Raw genomic sequence first — 18993 nt, forward strand, 5'->3', positions numbered from 1 at the left:
ATGCTTATTTAATTTTAAGTTAAACATAAATTTTCATTTATCAGTATGCTTAATTTACATGTTTTCAATAACTGGTGAAGTGACTCCAAAATATACGATATTAATAAAAATAGCATCATGGGTAGAGATATAGGCATTGTCCGTACCTATTTCGCTGTATTTACATTTTTTCTTATCACCGAATCAACTCGTGTCATGCAACGGAGTGGTCTGGCTAGCTGCAGTGACTTCGAGGTCAATTGTTCATTGCGCCCGCCGTTAAAATATTCGAGGTTCGCAATTACTGCTCCAGTCGCTCGGGATTGGCTAACCAAGAGTAAAACAGTTGAGACTCGACACTCGAAGTTCGAAGTTCGGACGTTGAACTACTTGTTGTCGATTCGCATACACATATTGGTTTATTGCTGCTAAGTGCCCTTCTACAAGGCTATCATACGACTGAATTTCGTTTTCTATCCTATTTGCAGATGAGGTACCATCAACTGATTGTCTTTATCTAAGACTAGAAGATGGACGCATAAGTAATAGAGCCAGTGGCTTGACACTTGTCCAAGTACACGAGAGGCTTCTTTACGCATCTTCAAATACGCATAGGTAGTTTTTTACTCAGAAATTATTAGTAAGATAAAAACGTGTACAGTGTAATCGAAGGCAACAGCTATGTATGTGCGCAAGTATAATCAAATGGATATAAGCATTGAGATACAACGACGCGTGCGTGCGCGTAAATTCGCAGTTTTGAGACATTGACGTGCTAAATGTGTGCAGGCAGAGTAGTGGCAGAAGTGTGCGCCTGCTGAGCGCTGCGGCCTGCGAGTGCTCGCAAGTCGCCAGTGATCAGTGCAATACACGTACACTGCGCGTTTACACAGTCAGTAGCAGTAGAAACTGCAACAACGCAGGCTGGCTTACAAGGAATACTTTGCAGCCGCATTCAATATATATATATATTTATTATGATATATATTATGTTATAGCCAGAATATAAAAAAGGAGCAGTGCGCGGTGCGCGAGCAGTGAGCATTGAGCCTCAACTTCCAAACAGTGCGTTATTGTGTATCTGTTTCGTGAGTTTTATTTAGCGTCTATAGATCCATACGTATAGGAAGGTTAACGGATGCTAGCTGCGGCTGCTGGCGGGGCAGCCGCGATAAGCGCCAATCGATCAGCACTTCAACAACATTCAGCAGCAGCAGCAGCAGCAGCAGCAGTGGCAGTGGCAGTGGCAGTGGCAGCAGTAGCTCATTATATACGTCGTCGCCAGTCGTCACACGACACTGCAATCGCTGCAGCCGCCGTAATAAACGAAGCTCGAAAAGTTATCGCAATTATCGCCAGTGAAATCGTTCCTTGTTGTGCACGGCTTCATGTCAAGCTGCATTATCCTCGCGCGTCATCTTGATCAGCGTGGCAGCGACAACAGCAGCAGCAGCTGCAGTAGCGGCGGCGGCACTAGCAGCACAGGAGGAGAGCTGCAAGCTGTCTCAGTGGCTTCGCTGCACCAGCAACATCGCTGTCGTCGTGCAACATGAAGAAACTATTCTCCAAAATAGACAATGCCAGCAGCAAGGAGACCAACAACTACATCGGAAAGCCCTTCGTCGTTGGCCGGCACAATGTCACGGTCGAGGACGTTTTGGCCGAAGGTACTGCTTATCTCTCTATTGGGTGCTTGTGCCACTCGCTATATATCCTTACTTATTTTCATAAGTCATACACCTACTTAATATACGTTCGCACCCTATAGATTTCTTGAATTTATCAGCTAAAATGACATCGTCTCTTACGTTGTCCCAACATCCCGAATGGATGATTATTATTATTAGATACAACAGCGCGCGCCGTTATGAATGTCCTCTGTAATTTATGCCCATGCATTGCCCACATTCGCTCAGAGCACAATCCATATCAGTACATCGCACGGTTACATATTTGCACCAACATGCAGTGCGTATCGGCTCAGCAAGCACCTATTGATATATATGCATACATTTTACACTTATACACTGCTGATCGTAATTACTATGACATAGCGATATATATTTCGAGTGCACAAACACATGTAGTGCATTTAGTACGCGTGTTCGGTCGTCTGCTGCTCAGTTCTTGGCGCAGCAGGCCGTTCGAGTTCTCGGCTCTCGCCTGTCTCTTTCTCGATCCTCGAATCTCGCACACCGTCCATGTCTTGTTATATAGTCCGCCAGACTGATAAACACAATACAAGAGCAGTCTCGGTATTCGAGGACACTTATCGCGTTTGTTATAGGCGTACATGGCTCTTATTATGCGTTGTAATGTTGCAAGACGGCTTTTGTAAATAAAGACGCTTGCTCACTTTGCGTGTTTATTATAAACTTCATTAAAAACCTTGTTTGTGTTTTTGCTGTTAAGCTTCCTTTCTAATCTCATTTTCGATGCTTGAGCATGATTTTTTACCCATTGGGAATGGAATTGGAAATGGAAAATTGTACACCAAACTAAGCCGCGAAAAAAACTTGTTATGAATACTTTTATAATTTAAAAAAACAATTTCTAAACCTACATTTCTTAAAAAAAATTATAGTATGGATAATATTTATAACTACTTTTACTGCTGATAAAATTTAAAAATTTTAATCAAATCATTTTCAGTTTTCCTGAAACATTACATTTTAAATGTACCAAACTATATGCATGCTGAATTTTATCGAAGATTCTTTCTACTTTTAGGCATAACAATTTTTTTTTTATACATTCAAAACTTTCATCATTCTAAGTGTAATTAAAGATAATTTGATTCTTTACTCTAGGAGGATTTGCTATTGTTTTCTTAGTCAAATCTGGAGGTAGTCGATATGCTCTCAAGCGCATGTACGTTAACAACGACCATGATCTTAACGTTTGTAAAAGAGAGATACAAATTGCGGTAAGCATTTATTTAAAAAATAATTTAATTTCAAGGTTAAAATTTTTAAAATGATGAATTTTTTCAGAGTAATTTAAGTGGACATAAAAATATTATAGGATATGTTGATAGTAGTATCACCCACACAGGAGGAGGAGTTCACGAACTTCTCCTTCTTATGCCTTATTGTAAATCTCAGGTTCTTCAAATGATGAATAATCGGTATAAATATAAAATTTGTAAATTATACTAATTATTTAAATATTAAAAATTTATTTATTTATTTTAGATTGCAAACTGGTTTTACTGAACAAGAAATCATGCAAATTTTTTGTGATACTTGTGAAGCAGTATCTCGTCTACATCATTGTCAGACTCCTATTATTCATAGAGATCTAAAGGTGAATATAGTCTTCAATAATAAACAAATAATGTCTTTATTTATATTCACAACTCATGAGTAAAATTAAATATTACATCAAAAATTATCGTCAGGTTGAAAACATTTTACAAACAGATTCAGGAAACTATGTATTATGTGATTTTGGTTCAGCTACTGGTAAAGTTCTTAATCCTGCTGTGCATGGAGCATCTGTAGTAGAAGAAGAAATAAAAAAGTATACAACTTTGAGTTATAGAGCACCAGAAATGGTAGATATGTATTATGGAAAACCTATTACTACAAAAGCAGATATTTGGGTATTGTTATTCAGATTTTTATAAAAACTAAAGTAATTAACTTAAAATAATAGTATATATTTTTATAAAAAGGCTTTGGGATGTTTACTCTACAAATTGTGTTTTTTTACTCTTCCTTTTGGAGAAAGCACATTAGCTATACAATCCGGAAACTTTACTATACCTGATAATTCAAAGTTGGTATTTGTTTTGTTCAAGTTTTAATATTTTATTTTTAAAATATTAATTATTCAAATTATTTTCAGGTACAGTAAAGCTTTACACTGTTTGATAAGGTATATGTTAGAACCTGACTCAGATGCTCGTCCCGATATTTATCAAGTGTCTGCAATCGCATTCCAAATTGCAGGAAAAGAAAATCCTGTTCAAAATTTACATGTAAGTTTCGATAAACTACAGGAAACCCTCGTTTTACGGGGTTACAATTATACGCGGTTTGACGAATGACACTACTCTCCAATTTACGCGGCTTTTCCCACGATTATACTCGGTCTCTATAATCCTATAGTTTTCTTAATTTTTATGGAATAATATGAACAGTTGCTCAAAGATTCAATTCGAAATGCTTAAAACTCGCGAGTCACTGATACTTTCATTAAAAAACAATAAATAATGTCACATTAACAGTTTTACATCATTCTCATAATTTTTCTTTTATGCATCCCCGTGATCTCCATAAGGATAATGTATGTTTTTACGTGGTACTTTTATTGCACAAATCTACCACGTATAATGAGGGTTTCCTGTACATGTTAGACAAATGAAATATTGCATTTTTTTAAATTCAATGTTATTGTATGATTTTACAGAAAGTTCCAACCCCTTCTATAGAAAATTTGTCATGCCCGCTCATGGAATCAGAGTTCATTAAACGATCCTCATCTGTTAAAATCCCTAAAAATGCAGCAGTAACACCAGTAGAAGGTACTTCTGTAACACCTAGGCAAAGGCCCAAAGGACAAAACCTCACTACAGGTCCCATAAATCTTAGTGGTCAAATAGTAAGCCAGTTATCCGGTCAAGGCAATCAAATGCACCCTCCTCAGAGTCCTGCAGGCAGCTCAGTTTCATATGTGCAAGTCAATCAACAAATAACTCCGATTAATGCTCCTCAAGCATTTTTGCAGCCAATTCCAGCTAGCAATCAATCTACTTTTGCTCAAGGGCCACCACACATTCCTTCACCAGGAAACTCTGTAACTTTTGTCCAGTCACAAGTACCACCGCAGTTATTCAATCAATCCCAAAGTCCAATGTCCAGTCATTCCCCTTTAGCTCAACAATCACCTGTTACAGTGCCAGATAAAAATCGTTTTTTTTTTGAAAATCGACAAGATCTTAGAACTGCAGGGATTCCGGAAACTGAAAAAAACTTGGAGTCATTATTTCCATCATCTAGTAAGTTGGTTCAGCTACTAGCTTTAAGTTTTTACACATTTTTAGGTTGTGTACTTAATTATCTCAATACTTATGAAATTGTTGTAAATTTTCTCCAACTCGCAGATTATCCAGATCCTTTCAAAGATGACGGTCGATCAATTGCGGGAACAGTAACAGGAACAACGTCCTCTAAAATTCCACCACCGGTCGCTCCAAAACCGCAAAAATTAATAACATCACTAGCTGTCAATAAAAATGTACCACCTTCATCACAATCAAAACCAGTAAATAAAACAGAACATCACAGTCAAAATTTGAATTCAAGTTCTTCACCTCCAGATAGTCCTACTTCAAATTCCTCGCGACATAGACGGAATGTCAGCGATACCAGTGCATTTAATAAGTAAGTTGTTATATTTAATAAAAAATATTATTTAATATTTTTCTTTTATGTTTCAAAATTTTAGTATTTCTTCATCTATATCTCGACTTACTATTACAATCATTAAACAAAAGGTGTTGAACGCGTCATTTTTTTTTTTCATTAAAGATGAACATTAAAAAAGGAAAAAACATTTCATTTTGATTTTGTTAATTTTAATCGTTGATATTGATTATATCTTGCTTGCAGAATAAGAAGTTGAATAATTTTTTTAATTTTTTTACTTTACTCATGATAAACGTATTTGGTTGACGTTAGAACCGTCAATTCTTTCAGAGTATTTGCTGATGAAACGTCGCAGTTTTTGGCTCCCTACGAAGCTTCCGTAAAACAACGCGCTGAAAACAATTCACCTACAGATGTGACTGCAAATATCAAAACTGAAATTGGTTCAAGTACTTCTCATGTATGTATTGTAAGTAGACAAATAGTTTTGTTAAGAAGTGCCTTTCAAAATGTGTTTAAATTGATTTGGAAGTTTTATGTCTTAGTCAAGTTATTGATATTACCCTCGGCAACAAAATTATCGCCACAAAAAATTACATCGAAATTTTGTCGATTTTCAAATGCTTCTATCTTGGGCTATATTTATCGTATCGACACGATTTTTTTTTGATTTCTTGCTAATTTTGTCCTCTTTAAATCCATATAATATATATTATACATATGGATTTAATACATATATTATATATATTATATGGATTTAAAGAGGACAAAATAAGCAAGAAATCAAAAAAAATTCGTGTCGATACGATAAATATAGCCCAAGATAGAAGCATTTGAACATCGACAAAATTTCGATGAAATTTTTTGTTGCGATAATTTTTTTGCTGAGTGTATATTAATATTTTCACTGCTCATTACATTTTTGAATTATTTATTGCAACATTTAAATTTTTCATAAATATTAGATATTTTTGTATTAATAATCTAATGAAAAATAATGTGTTAATATTGAATGTTTGTAAAAAGATCATTAGTTGATTTATAAATGTTGAATATTTAGGGAGAGCTATCAAACATACCGAAAACGGAAAGTAGATCACTAAGTGCGGATGTAGCAATTTGGAACCCTTTTGAAGATGTTCAACCATTTAGTCAACTTACTGAAGATCATATATTTGGTGCAGAGTTTGATAAAATAAGAAAAGGAAGTGATAGCAGCATAGGAGGTGTAAAAAGTCGTGAAAGTCTTGTTATGTCTTACTCAGAAGCACCGAAAGATCCATTTGAATCAGCACCTTTCAGTATGCCAAGTGAGTTTATTTGCAACTTATTCATTACTGAAAATTCTTAAATTGAAAGAAAAAATATAAAAATTTTTTGATTTTAGCAGGTAAAAAAAGTAAAGTGGGAGCAAAAGCTACTGCAACTGCTGCAGGTAATGCATGAAAATTTTTATGTACCTTAATTTTAAGTATTTTTTTCTTAAGCGTCTAGAAAAACAAAATTTCTGTCCTTTATAGAAATTCTTAAGCTCATATAAATATAAAACTCGGGTACTGTGAGTAAAATGTGATATTGTTTTTGAAAAAAAATAAACTATTTTAGTCAAGCAGCACAAAGATACATTTTACCATGGATGAAGTTTGGTAAAATTTCTATTGCTGCAACGTATCATATCAATTCATGAGTTTGATAATAAATTAATTCAGTTTCAACAAAAAAAATTGGGCAAAGTAAACAAAATTAACACTACATTCAATTTAAAAATAGTTTTTCTAGTCTGTAGATTAAAATGTAAAATACATTTTGCTTGTATAATACTACAATCAATTGGAAGGTACAACTAATTTATCTTGAATGTCTTCGGCACCTCCTTAATGGAAACCAACTATTTTTGGTCCGAATTTTTAAAATATTATTGGTTTTGGGAACTTTTGCTAACATCCAGTTGCTTCACCGTGCTTGTTAAAAAACCAATAACACTAATAATCAACCAAATATATGTATAATATGTAGATTTGATTATCAAATCTGTCATTAATATTTTTCAATTGGGACGATAAATTATACAATTTTTTGTCAATTTCCGATTTTTATTTGGTCAATTATGATATACTTCAAAGACTTTGCATCAAAGCACGGAGGAAAATTCTATTTATTAAATATTTTTTAATAAAGTATTATAAATTTACGTGAAATTTGGATTGATCGTATATGCTAGTACTCAACTAAAAGTGCTAAAAAAATGAATAATTTTATGATATTGCGATTGTATATTCAAATGTGACATCTTTTGAAAGATGATTTTCGTACCACCCATTAGTAATATTATATCAATTTATGAGAAATTTAAGAACAAAATTGAAAATATCCAATGAAGTAGTAGAGTTTATGCTTGAGTTGGATGTATTGTAAATAATTTTGTTGCATACAGTTTGTAAATGTTATATGAGATGAGGAAAAACAGAAATTAGTTCTTGTATATATAAAAATATAAATGAGCTGAGATTTAAAGCGAAGATACTCCATCAAATGTAATTTGCAAAAGTGTGGAAATGATATTTCATTGCGCATTTTACCCTTACACGGTTTATTATTTTAATATAGATTTAACTATATAGTAAATGTAATAGAGCTAGCAATCATGTGGAGTAATGGATAATGTATTTTTTGAACAGATAGACCGAATTTAAAGATTAAGTGTGCTAAACAGGTGCACTATGAATTTACCTACATTTTACTTAAATGAGAGTAAATAAAATGAATATCAATTTTATGCTCGAAAAAATAACGTTAAAAACTTCACCTTTTTATGAATTAATAATTGGACTTGTGGGTCCATGATTATACTTTTTGATGGTTAACATTTTTTCTTTATGTATTTACGTGTTACGTGCTGGCACGATATGAATACAACATGATCGGATTCAATTTTTTTACATAGTGAATAAGATAACTTGAAGTTGAAAAATAGCTGACTTTAATAAAAATTTAGGTGATGGATTAAGAAAAATCAAACCTTTCAATGTAGACAATTATTTTGTGCATCTTTAATAGATGATGCAGCATGTTTCACTTCCAGTAAAAGTTTAAAAAATGTGGGACTATTGGCTAAGCTTGCTTAAGTGCGTTTTCTTACAATGAAAAATATTGTATATAAAGACGATTCTGATATTCATTGGTAACTGGATTACATTTTTTCATAGCTATTACTACTAAAACACATAAAGAATTAACATATATTGGAAATCGGTTTACTGGAATTGTTAATTGTTAATATTTCGGAACCAGATGCTTCTGATAGTGTCCCCATTGTCTGGAACGCCCTAATGAGTTCAGGAGGCGAATTTATTCTTACATTTATCAATTAGAACGATTATCTCACCTGAGTTTTTGAACTTATTGTAAAAATTATATATGGTCTTAATCATTAATAAACAAAATATTTTATTTTATTTTGGCTTTAAAGTTGTTTGTATACTTGATAATACTTATTTAAGAAGTAATTTTTAATTATCTCACGTAATTTCAAGTCATATTAGACTTTTATTTGAATTTCGGGTGCCCATAAAGGTAAAAACTTGATAATTTTTTTTAAATACTTGAAATTTAGGGTTTACTCTTATCTTCGTATTTATGAAAAAATGATTGTATCAGATGATTTGTATTCTCAATTATGTAGCTAAAAAATATTGATTGACCCCATTTAAATAAAAATGGGTATGAGAAGAATGATATTTATTTGAATAAGTTTTCTGAGTGTGAAGAACTATGTTAGAGTAATAAAAATCATCTATTCAAGAGCGAGATCAAAAAACATCGAAACAGCCTGATTATTTGAGGCATTGCTGTGTACGACGACACTGATGTTAACAGCAATAAATAATATGTATATTAGCACTTGACGTTATTTATTCTCTGATATTTAATTAATTGTAGTTTCTGAAAAGTGCAGTTTTGTTTTTATAATTTAGATTCTAAATTTGTTTATTTTTGGTTACAAAACATTATTTAAAAAATATTAATTTTCTTACATGATCTGCTTTGGTTATAATTTGATTGAATCATTAAAATTATTCGTTCATTAATAATTATTTTCAATTGAATTAATATGATGTTAGAATTAGCAAAAATGAAATTAAGTAAATGATTTATTTTATAAATATTTCTGCGATTTTCCAATTTTAACCTGACCCTTTAGAATCTGATTAGGACTGTTCCAGACGACATTGTGACACTACTAACATTACATATAGCTTATTTTGCTAAATGATACGTTCAGTTTTATTCATATTTTTGTCGTTAAATTATATTGAAACATCGATGTAGGGTAGAATTATAGTTAATAATAGATGTATAGTATTATGTTTACTTTAAATTTGAATACTAAAAATTACTTGATATGCACTGTCACCTGCAGACCTAATCAGACACCTCCTGAACTATTTCCTTTACGTATAAATTATATATAAATATGTATATAAGATACGTGTATGCTCTAGAATATCAAGTTTTTATCAAAAATGCATTTTTATTAAAAACAATTTTATTTTTTTTTCAAAGCACTTGTATAGTCGGTAAGTACTTGTTTTGGCCATTTTAACAGCCAATATAAAAATATTATCAACAATTTTTTGTTAAATGCTTATGGCTAAGTTGTTCTGCTTGAATTAATAGTTTTAAAGTTTATTCAAAAAAAATATTACAAAAAATGTTGTGCATGAGTCTGCCATAGAATTATTTATATCTAACAGATACCGATCATTTAACGCTGCGAACGTTAACCAAATATCGTCATTGTAAGCTGTTATTATTTTGATACATCTTTTTAATGATTTTTATAATTTTAAGGTGATAGCGTGGCCAGCACAAAAAAATGTAACTTTCAATCATGTTTTCTGAAACATCTACTGAATATTTTCCCAAAAAGCTCTATTGAGAAAACTTGATTGAAAAATTTATTTTTTGAATAGCCTCGCCATTTCAATGGAAATCATATTTTTTCTTTCAATTCGAATATTTTGTTAACATATGATGGAGTTTTTCGCTTAATGTTAAATTAAAGATCCGGAGCGTTTACATTAACATAGCACATGCTTTTTCTTTGTTCTTTAAGAGGGGAGGGTATGGTCCTGGACTTGAAAAATTTTGTTTATACAAAATTTTGTTTATACTTTCAAGAGTATTTTGTTAAAATTTCAGCCCAATTGGAGCAAAATTGACGAAAATATTGAACTTATAGTTCGATAACTAAGATGTATCTAATATATAATGTTGTATCTTTGAGCTACGATTTCTCAAAATGACATTTTTCAAATCAGTGAGAAACGTCACTCAAAAAGTATTCAACCGATCCTTTTGGAATTTTGCACAGTTCTTTATTAATCCTTTGAGTAGGTACTGACATCGAGATATTTCGATTGTTCCGAAAATTTTTATGTTTATAACAAATTTTCCGAATAAAAAAGGTCGATTTTTCATGTCTGGACGCAATTTTAACGTTTTTTTCAACTTCAAAATTACGTCGAAATTCGAAAAATCACTATAAATAAAAAATCTCTACGTTAGTACCTGATAAAACTCATAAACTAATGAGGTAATTTTGCATTTTTCGATTCAGATGATTCTGTGAAAAGTTAGTCTTACCAGAATTTTCACGATTTTTCCGTAGACTTGCTTTCAAAGGCCCAAAAATGAAAATTTTTTGATAACATTTTCACAAAATATTCTCGAAGTCATGTACTTTCACATCTATATTTTAGAAATAATTTTTTTTTTTACTAGTCGAAAAATACTTCAAAAAATGGAAAAAATCGATCACCATACCCCCCCTTAAGTAATAATTAATTCATAACTCTGTTAACTTATTCAATCATACATTAACCCATTAACGCCCAAAGTGACGAAATGTTCCGTTCGCAATCGACGCGATTTTTTTCCATGTTTTGGGACTTGAAAAGATTTTGCTCTAACAAAGATTTATGTGCAATTTAATTCCCTTTCAGAAACCGGGCTCAAATTTTAGATTTAATGATTCGTTAAAAAGTTATGGTTGTTTAAGGAAAAAAACGTAAAAATTTGTGCGAAAAATCAATTTTGAAAATTTTTTTCGAACTGTCGCGGTAAAAAACCCAATATATTTAAATATAATCAAAGGTGATCATGGGTGTAGAAGTACCTTAGGGGATTTTTACAGATTTTTCCAACCAATTTTTTCAACAAACTGGCGGCCATGAAGTAAAATTTTCATGCATTCAATTGTTTTGATACTTTAAAAACTCAATAGTTTCGAGTGAAAAATGACTTATGTTTTATCGATAATTATTTTATGAGGAAGCTCTTTGCTAATACATTGGCAGCGATTTTTTTATCTTACGATATCGTTACTTTCTGTAAAAAATTAGCTCTTTGTTGCTGTGACCGAAAATTTTTGTTGCACGAACATCATTCTTAGTTGGCGTAAAAAATGGCTTTTTGTAGCCCCAACTGCGAATTTCATAGTATGTAGCACGAATTTTTTCTCGTGCAGTTCGGAGTAAGCCGATCGGAATCGATTGAAAGGGACAAGATGATGTTTCGAGCTGATATTTGAGCGCCCAATTGAATGGCCATAAAAATCAAAATAGTTGAAATTATTTCTTGATAGTAAAATATGTTTTTTTCAAGCTCTGAAATCTTTATTACATTCCTTGTTTCAATATTTTAAATATTTTGTTTTGAAAAAAGAGTAATAGAGGAAAAAAACCACTTATCGCATCATCTTGAATCAAGCTCTTTATCAATTTTGTTCTATGGAGTCTCAAAATCTTCAGAAAATTACTCTCTTCCACTGGAGCAAAATATGGGAAATATTATGAACAAGTTAATGTACAACTTAAAATGCGACAAATTATCAATATTGATGAGGAACTCACATCAGAATCGCGTATCCAGTGAATACAATCACAATATCTTCTCATATATTATCTTATTAAACCCAAAAGAGTAATTTTCGAACCTCAAAAAAGTAAACTGCGTTATTTACTCTTGTAAAAAGATTAAATGACGCAGTTTACTCCTTTCACTTTAACGCTAGAACTTAAAAGAGTAATCTGCGCTATTTAATATTTTTAAAAGAGTAAACTACGTCATTTACTCTTTTAAAAAGAGACTCTTTAAAAATTACTCTTTTGGATTGAGTGTATATATTACGCGATCAAGCCGAAAAAAGTGCTTGGATCCTCAAAATTTTTTTTTAAAATCTAAATAAGAAATTTCTTAATAAAATCTAGAATGCCAAACGAGCGAAAGTGAGTGAGAATAAAGAGCTGGTTGAGTAGTATGAAAAAAAGTAATGTAGTAAGGAAATTAAGATATCTGTTATCAAATTTAAATGAGAGTAAAAAAAGTTTTCGCGGGTAGCGAAAAACGCCAGTGCGCTGTATATAAGGAGCGTGTGCGCCGCAGCTCTCTCTGCCATACTTGCCAGGGCGAGCGCGAGCGCTCTCCTCGATTTCAGAGTTTGGCTAAGAATTTTTTAGGTCTATCAGGTGTAGTATGAACATATTTTACAATCAAGAAAAAAATTCAACTGTTTCGATTTATATTGAAATTTTCAAATATCAGCTCGAAACGCCATTTTGTACGCTCCTAGCTCAATCTAGAGCAGGACAAAGATTAATGCAAAATTCTGAAGACGTTTCTGAAGACACATTAAGAAATGATGAAACTATTTTGATGCTCTAGATTGAGCTAGGAGGCTTCAATCGAACTTTTGAAACGGTCAAAATTTATTAAAATTTGACAAGGAATTCAAAAAAATTTTTTTCAAATTTTTTTACCGGAACCATCGGGTTCCAGGAACCTTTTTTTGTTAAAAATAGCATTATTCGGCCCTAGAAACTATCGCCTTCAATTAAAAAATCTGAAAAAATTTGAGGTTATGTATTTTGATGAAAAAAACAATAAAAAATTTTTTCCAGATTTTTCGAGGCTCCGTATCGTCCTAAAAAAATTATTTTCGTCAAAAAAAGCGGTTTTTTGCTTCAAAAGGTGCGTTAGGTCATCTGAAAAAATCTGAAAAAAATTGAGGTTATGTTTTTCAATGCAATAAAAAACTGAAAAAATTTCCGTTTACTATATCGGCTCATATCGCCGTATCTCGATTTTTAAAATTTTCAATGATTTTTTCTGAAGGCCTGAAGCACTTAAAAATTCTGAAAAAATTCAAGGTGGTTTGGATTATTGAAAAGTATTTTTGTGAATTTTTTCAGATTTTTTAATTGCTTCATGTCCTCAGAAAAAATATAGATCGAAAATGGACGTTCATACCGGAAGTGGGGGGTAGGAGGGGGGAGGGGGTCTAAAAATTTTTTTTTGGGACCTTTTTACCATGTACTATAACATACCAAAAGCGCGTCAAGATCGGTGACATACGTGCGCACGGTTTTGTAAAAAAGTATTATTTTGACCCATATATATTAACATAACATTGAAAATCCTAGAGAGGTACAGGATAATTTATAATTTCATGATTGTACTTTACGATTCTTGTGTCATAAATAATCGTCTATATTCAGCGTATTTTAATTTTATTTGTATCACAAATATCGTAATAGTTCTATATAGTAGTGCATGGCTCAAATATATTCATTAATGGTACGTTTTGTTCTGATATAAGCAATGATTGTCATACCACGTCATGTATACTACTCGTTGCATTATGATTGACGGCTCATACTTATCCTAAAAAACATGTACACGTATGTGTAAATTGAAGCCGTAAACAGAGCTATAAAAATAATTATTATCAACATAAAAATGATCCTTTATAAAGAAAAATGTGAAAATTTTGTTTGTCCAGACGATTCATTGTCATCGAGTCATGGGATTTTGGACAAGCTCTCAAATGCACGGCCGAAAATTGTATACCAAGCAGCTTTGCCTTGGAGTCCAGAAGGCATAAGTAACGTGGTTGGCGAGATCGCAAGCGTCGTAGATGAAGAGGCGTCTCTGATCAACGATATCCCTGCAAGCGCAGCCTCGACTGTAGCCGGTGTCGGAGTTTCGCCTTTCGTCAGAATACCTTTGGAAGATCGCTCCAAGTACGAAAAGTTAGCTTTCAACGCTGACGAAGTAAGCAGTGACAGCGACCAAGATAAACAGCAGCAGCATCAGTCGTTGCATGGACAGAAAAAGAAGCGTCGTCGCGTCAAGGCCGTACTGGATCGTGCTCGCAAACGCGTCATCGAGCACAAAAACGAGAGCAGCTGCAACTCCAGCAAGCGAGAAGTGGAACAACAGCAGCAACAGAAGCAGCAGCAGCAGCCATACGAATCGGACGATTCGATCGGCTCGGCTAGCGATCTCAAAGCCATGAACGACGAGGACGGTCGGCAGAGCGGCGAGGCAGACGAAGACGAGGCCGACTGCGACGACGAGGGAGGCGAGCGAAAAAAGATCGACGAAACCATCAGCGAAAGCGTGCGCACTTGCGGCAGCTCGGCTTACCACGCCGAGTGCGAGTCGGTAGCTACGCGCGAGGAGCCCGAGCAGCAACGCACGCGTCGACTACGTCGCCAGCAACACCAAATCCAGCAGCAACAACAGCAATTGGCAGCAGCGGCTCAGGCCGATCGAGTAGTAGGCCACCAATACGGAGAACGGCCACTGTTGCTCGACGACGAGCTCGACCCGGAATCCAATCCCGGGCAAGCACACGCCGATCCTTTTGTCAAGCGCCAGTACAAACTCAAGGTATTAGGCCGCGATAGTTCATCTGACGAAGCAGAAGTCGGTCAGATTCGGGCCCGGGAACTGTCTCTGGCTAGACGGCGTCAAGACGAGGATGTTTTTGCTCTAGCTCCGTTTCATCGGCCACCACCGACATCGCGTAAAACCTCTCAATCCCAATCCAATAGTTCTCCTAGCTCAGTGGAACGACAACAGCATCACGAGTCAGCCCAATATAACGATAACAATAATATTTTAAAACCACTTGAGGCTGTGCCTAGTTCATCGCCCGTAATTTCTAGTTCGCTAGTGGACTTGAGAGATGATGCCGGGCCGCAACAAACTGCGTCAACAGCGTCCTCAATTTACCGATTCGTCGTACCTGCTGAATCCGCGACTACGGAGTCCAAAGATTTATTCGGCTCTTCGCCGTTCGATAGTCGGCCTACCTACTTTGACGGCGTTACAAGTCTGTCGTCAACCTCAAAATATGGCCTTGTTACTGTTAATGCTACGGCACCTACAGTAACAATTCCAGAATCAAAAGATCTTTTTGGCTCTGTGCCGTTTGACGAAGTCACCGTTTTGACTCCAATAAGTGGTATTGAACAGCAACAAGTGCGCCCTACTTCGCTACCTTTGTCGCAATCGCCGTCTAGTGTGGAAAAAGCCTTTGATACTATTCTCTTGAACAGTGCTCACTCGGCTCAGCTTCCACCTATTTGTAATCCCAATTACGGTTTACCTGAATTGGATATTAATATTCAGAATCGCTTGGAGGCTTTGTCGCCCGATCGTATAGATGTCCTACCCAGCTCTCCAATGTCTCCTGAGCCACTTGTTTCAACCGATTCGCCCAAGTATCAGAAAAAGCATCATCATGAAAAAACATCCAAATTTTATGATAAATCGAAATATCACCATCTTATCATGGATAATAAAGCTGAACATGTATCGCCAACATCTAAAAAGATAACTAAAAAGCACAGTAAAAAGCAAAACACTGCTACCATCACTGCTGGGTTCAGTAATCTTAGTTTCGAAGATTTTCCAAGCGATGAAAATGTCGAACCTCAGGAGCAAAAGCAACCTACTCGAGCTGCGTATGAAGTAATTAGAGATTCAGAGAAGCGCTTTGCTTCACTTAAAAGACGCAGTAATCCGTTTACATGATGAAATCTTTGTTTCAAGGATTACGGATTTTTTTACATTACAACCAACCAGTCAGCAGTGTTGTTTTGTTAAAAGTGATACTAATCGATTGTGATGCTGGCATTTTTAGGAGTAAGTGTATTAGATATAATGATTGTTATTGAATTTTTAATTAATCAATTTAAGTAGGCTATTGTGAAAACTGCTAATCGAAGTGCTATTCTTAATACTAAGAAAAAAATATATCTAAATCTTTAATAAAAAATTGATTTTTTAGTTTAATTTTTCAAGTCCAAAGTAAATTTTTTAATTTGCGTTGTAAACGTTTAACGACTTTCTTAGTTTATTCAAGTGATTTACGACCATTTTTTAACTGTTTAACTAGTATTATTAAACTACTATTATAGTATTTGATTTTAAGGGTTTTAAATCTTATTTATTTAAAGAATAATCATGTTCTACATTCACCTTTACGATGTAATAAAACATACCTAAACTATTATACTAACTGACCTTACATAGCATTTAGTCACTAAATGTTATTTCAGTTATACCAACAACAGGATTGTTGTATAACTTGTGTAGCTTTATACCAAAAAATTTAGGAAAATATTAATTAAAAATCCTAAACTTTACTTCTATTTTTGCAACGCCAAAATCGCAAGAAAAATACATTTAAATACCTTAATATATAATTATATGTGATTTTAAGCTACAACTTTTTGAGGTACTTACGACAAGTATAAACTTTATTTCAATTTGTTGCAAATAAATTTTCTAATACCTACAAATTTATATGGATTTTTTTTTAAATGATTTTATCATAAACAATATTAAAAATGGGAGGTTTGGTGACAATAATATTATTTCTGTATAAAGAAGTGAATTCGTTGTTATTTTTTCAGTGATTGCCTTATTAAAAAGACTGATGTGCAGTAACATTATTTTTCAGTTTAGACTCAAAAAATAAGAAATAAACTATAAAAACTGTACATAATTCATTTTTATATTTAATCAAGTTTGCGGTAGAATTCATAATTTTCTTACATTTATAGTCGGTCACAATTCCATTTATAATCATTAAAACAAGGTGCTGATTTTTCACTTGAAAAAGACTATCAATTAATTTTACTTTGATAATTTAAGGTTATAAAAAACTTTATGTCGAAGTAAAATATCTTCTATCTTGTTGTTGTAAATAACAAAAGTGGAACTATAAAATATTTTCAATTCCGGTTGAATATTGTAGACATATTAAATCCGGTTCTTGTATTAGTTCAATATCCTTTAAATAACGTTCATATTTACTTTTTTTACGTAACTGTGGTAAAAAGATATTCAATTTAAAAAATAAACTCTTAGTATAAAAAACCCTAGTAGCCATTTGACCTTTTAGAGCATCAATGAAACGTTTTTTCGACCATTTATTGGCCATTCAATGACCAATACAGTGAGTTGGACAATAAATGGTCGAAAAAAAGTTTCATTAATGTAAAAAAAATATTCGATTTCTACCAGGGAAACTTTTATTGGAATTAATAATGATTAATTCTAATTTTCTAATATCTTAAATCAATTTTCGTGGATTAAAATCGATGCTTAAATTATGAGGCAATATTATTAATCTTGAAAAAAATATATATTCTGTATAATTATTATAAATAGTTATATGAATTTAGTGGTATACGAAATAGGTGCCTTCCTTACTGATACAAAATAACTTTCACTACTTTTAATTTATTTTTACGAATTCTTTAGAAAATCTAATATCTAATAATTATGTGAATGTATTTACTTATTTGCAGTTTAATGTTGAATTTTCGAATTTGCAATGACAGCCAAAAAGTTTGAAAGATTTACAAAACTTTTTGAATGTTTTTATAAATAATTAGAAACTTATTTATGCCCTAGGAAATATTATTTCAAACTATTTTAAATCTGAGATTTAGTGCATGTGGAGCACAGCATGCCGTAATCCTTTATATATGTACTGCCGAAGCAAGTACATATACTTCAAGTATTTATGTAAATAATTATTCAGAAAAACAATGTATTCCTATAAATAATTGTTTATTTAGGTGGTCAATTGAACTTATTTTATTGAGATATTTACAACAATTCAGTTCTTTTATAAGAAAATATATATTTTTGGTTGAATATAAAATATTATTTTAAAATATAGTAGTGTAGTCACAAAGAGAAGATCGAAACAGAAATTTTAAATTGTATTCATGAATTATTTTTGTAGTTCATCAGAAGTTTTAATCTACATAAATTATTCAAAATAATAATATACTTTAAAGTACCTTGTATAAAATATTTTCATGAACAACTGAAGAAAATTTTGAAGATATAAGTTATTATTCTTTATACACGGATGGTCAAATTCATTTGTAAATCATATCTTATAACTATATGTATGTCAATTTTATTTTTGTATTCCGTCGTTTCTTATCAACACAATCTCATCTTTTTTTGAGTCGGAAGATTTTTTTCGTTGGCTTTGGCGATTTGAGGCTGCATTAGTTTTTAAGCACACTTCATATGCAGTATAAATCAAGTCCCCAAAATTTCATGGAAACAGTGTACATATATTTTCAGTTTCGACAAACATGTTTTTTTTAATTTTTAATGAAAATTATTTCTGAATTTTCAAATTTATATCAAAATCATTTGTTAATAATGCTAAATGAGTTATTAATCAATCTTCATTTAAAAAAAGTTACCAAAGTTAATTTCAGTCTCTCGTAAATATAACTCTATACATCAGAATTTATAA

The 18993-nt window shown here is 32.7% G+C and overlaps 1 protein-coding gene across 4 annotated transcripts; it reads left to right on the forward strand.

Annotated features, from left to right (window-relative positions):
- Positions 1–76: 76 nt before the first annotated feature.
- Positions 77–17005, forward strand: LOC106650195 (BMP-2-inducible protein kinase). 4 transcript variants are annotated; one of them, XM_023460556.1, is made up of 13 exons: positions 77–1646; positions 2790–2905; positions 2973–3106; positions 3174–3285; positions 3380–3583; positions 3656–3759; positions 3829–3961; positions 4393–4981; positions 5087–5366; positions 5664–5820; positions 6412–6661; positions 6739–6786; positions 14194–17005. In XM_023460556.1, the coding sequence occupies exons 1-13, from the start codon at positions 1529–1531 to the stop codon at positions 16233–16235; spliced, it is 4287 nt and encodes a 1428-aa protein (XP_023316324.1). In that variant the 5' UTR covers positions 77–1528; the 3' UTR covers positions 16236–17005. The 4 variants fall into 4 exon arrangements, with proteins under 4 accessions (XP_023316324.1, XP_014223591.1, XP_014223599.1 ...); XM_014368105.2 differs by having other exon boundaries at positions 6742–6786; XM_014368113.2 differs by having other exon boundaries at positions 5664–5811.
- Positions 17006–18993: the final 1988 nt, after the last annotated feature.

This window comes from Trichogramma pretiosum, unplaced genomic scaffold, assembly GCF_000599845.2.
Source record: "Trichogramma pretiosum strain Unisexual culture from Peru unplaced genomic scaffold, Tpre_2.0 scaffold62, whole genome shotgun sequence".
Classification (NCBI taxonomy): Eukaryota; Metazoa; Arthropoda; class Insecta; order Hymenoptera; family Trichogrammatidae; genus Trichogramma; species Trichogramma pretiosum.

Excerpts from the sequence above, each read along its gene's own strand:
- LOC106650195 (XM_023460556.1), top strand. The coding sequence starts at position 1,529 with ATGAAGAAACTATTCTCCAAAATAGACAATGCCAGCAGCAAGGAGACC. Across the intron at positions 1,647-2,789 it reads CGAGGACGTTTTGGCCGAAG|GAGGATTTGCTATTGTTTTC; the intron begins GTACTGCTTATC and ends TCTTTACTCTAG. Across the intron at positions 3,760-3,828 it reads ACTATACCTGATAATTCAAA|GTACAGTAAAGCTTTACACT; the intron begins GTTGGTATTTGT and ends AATTATTTTCAG.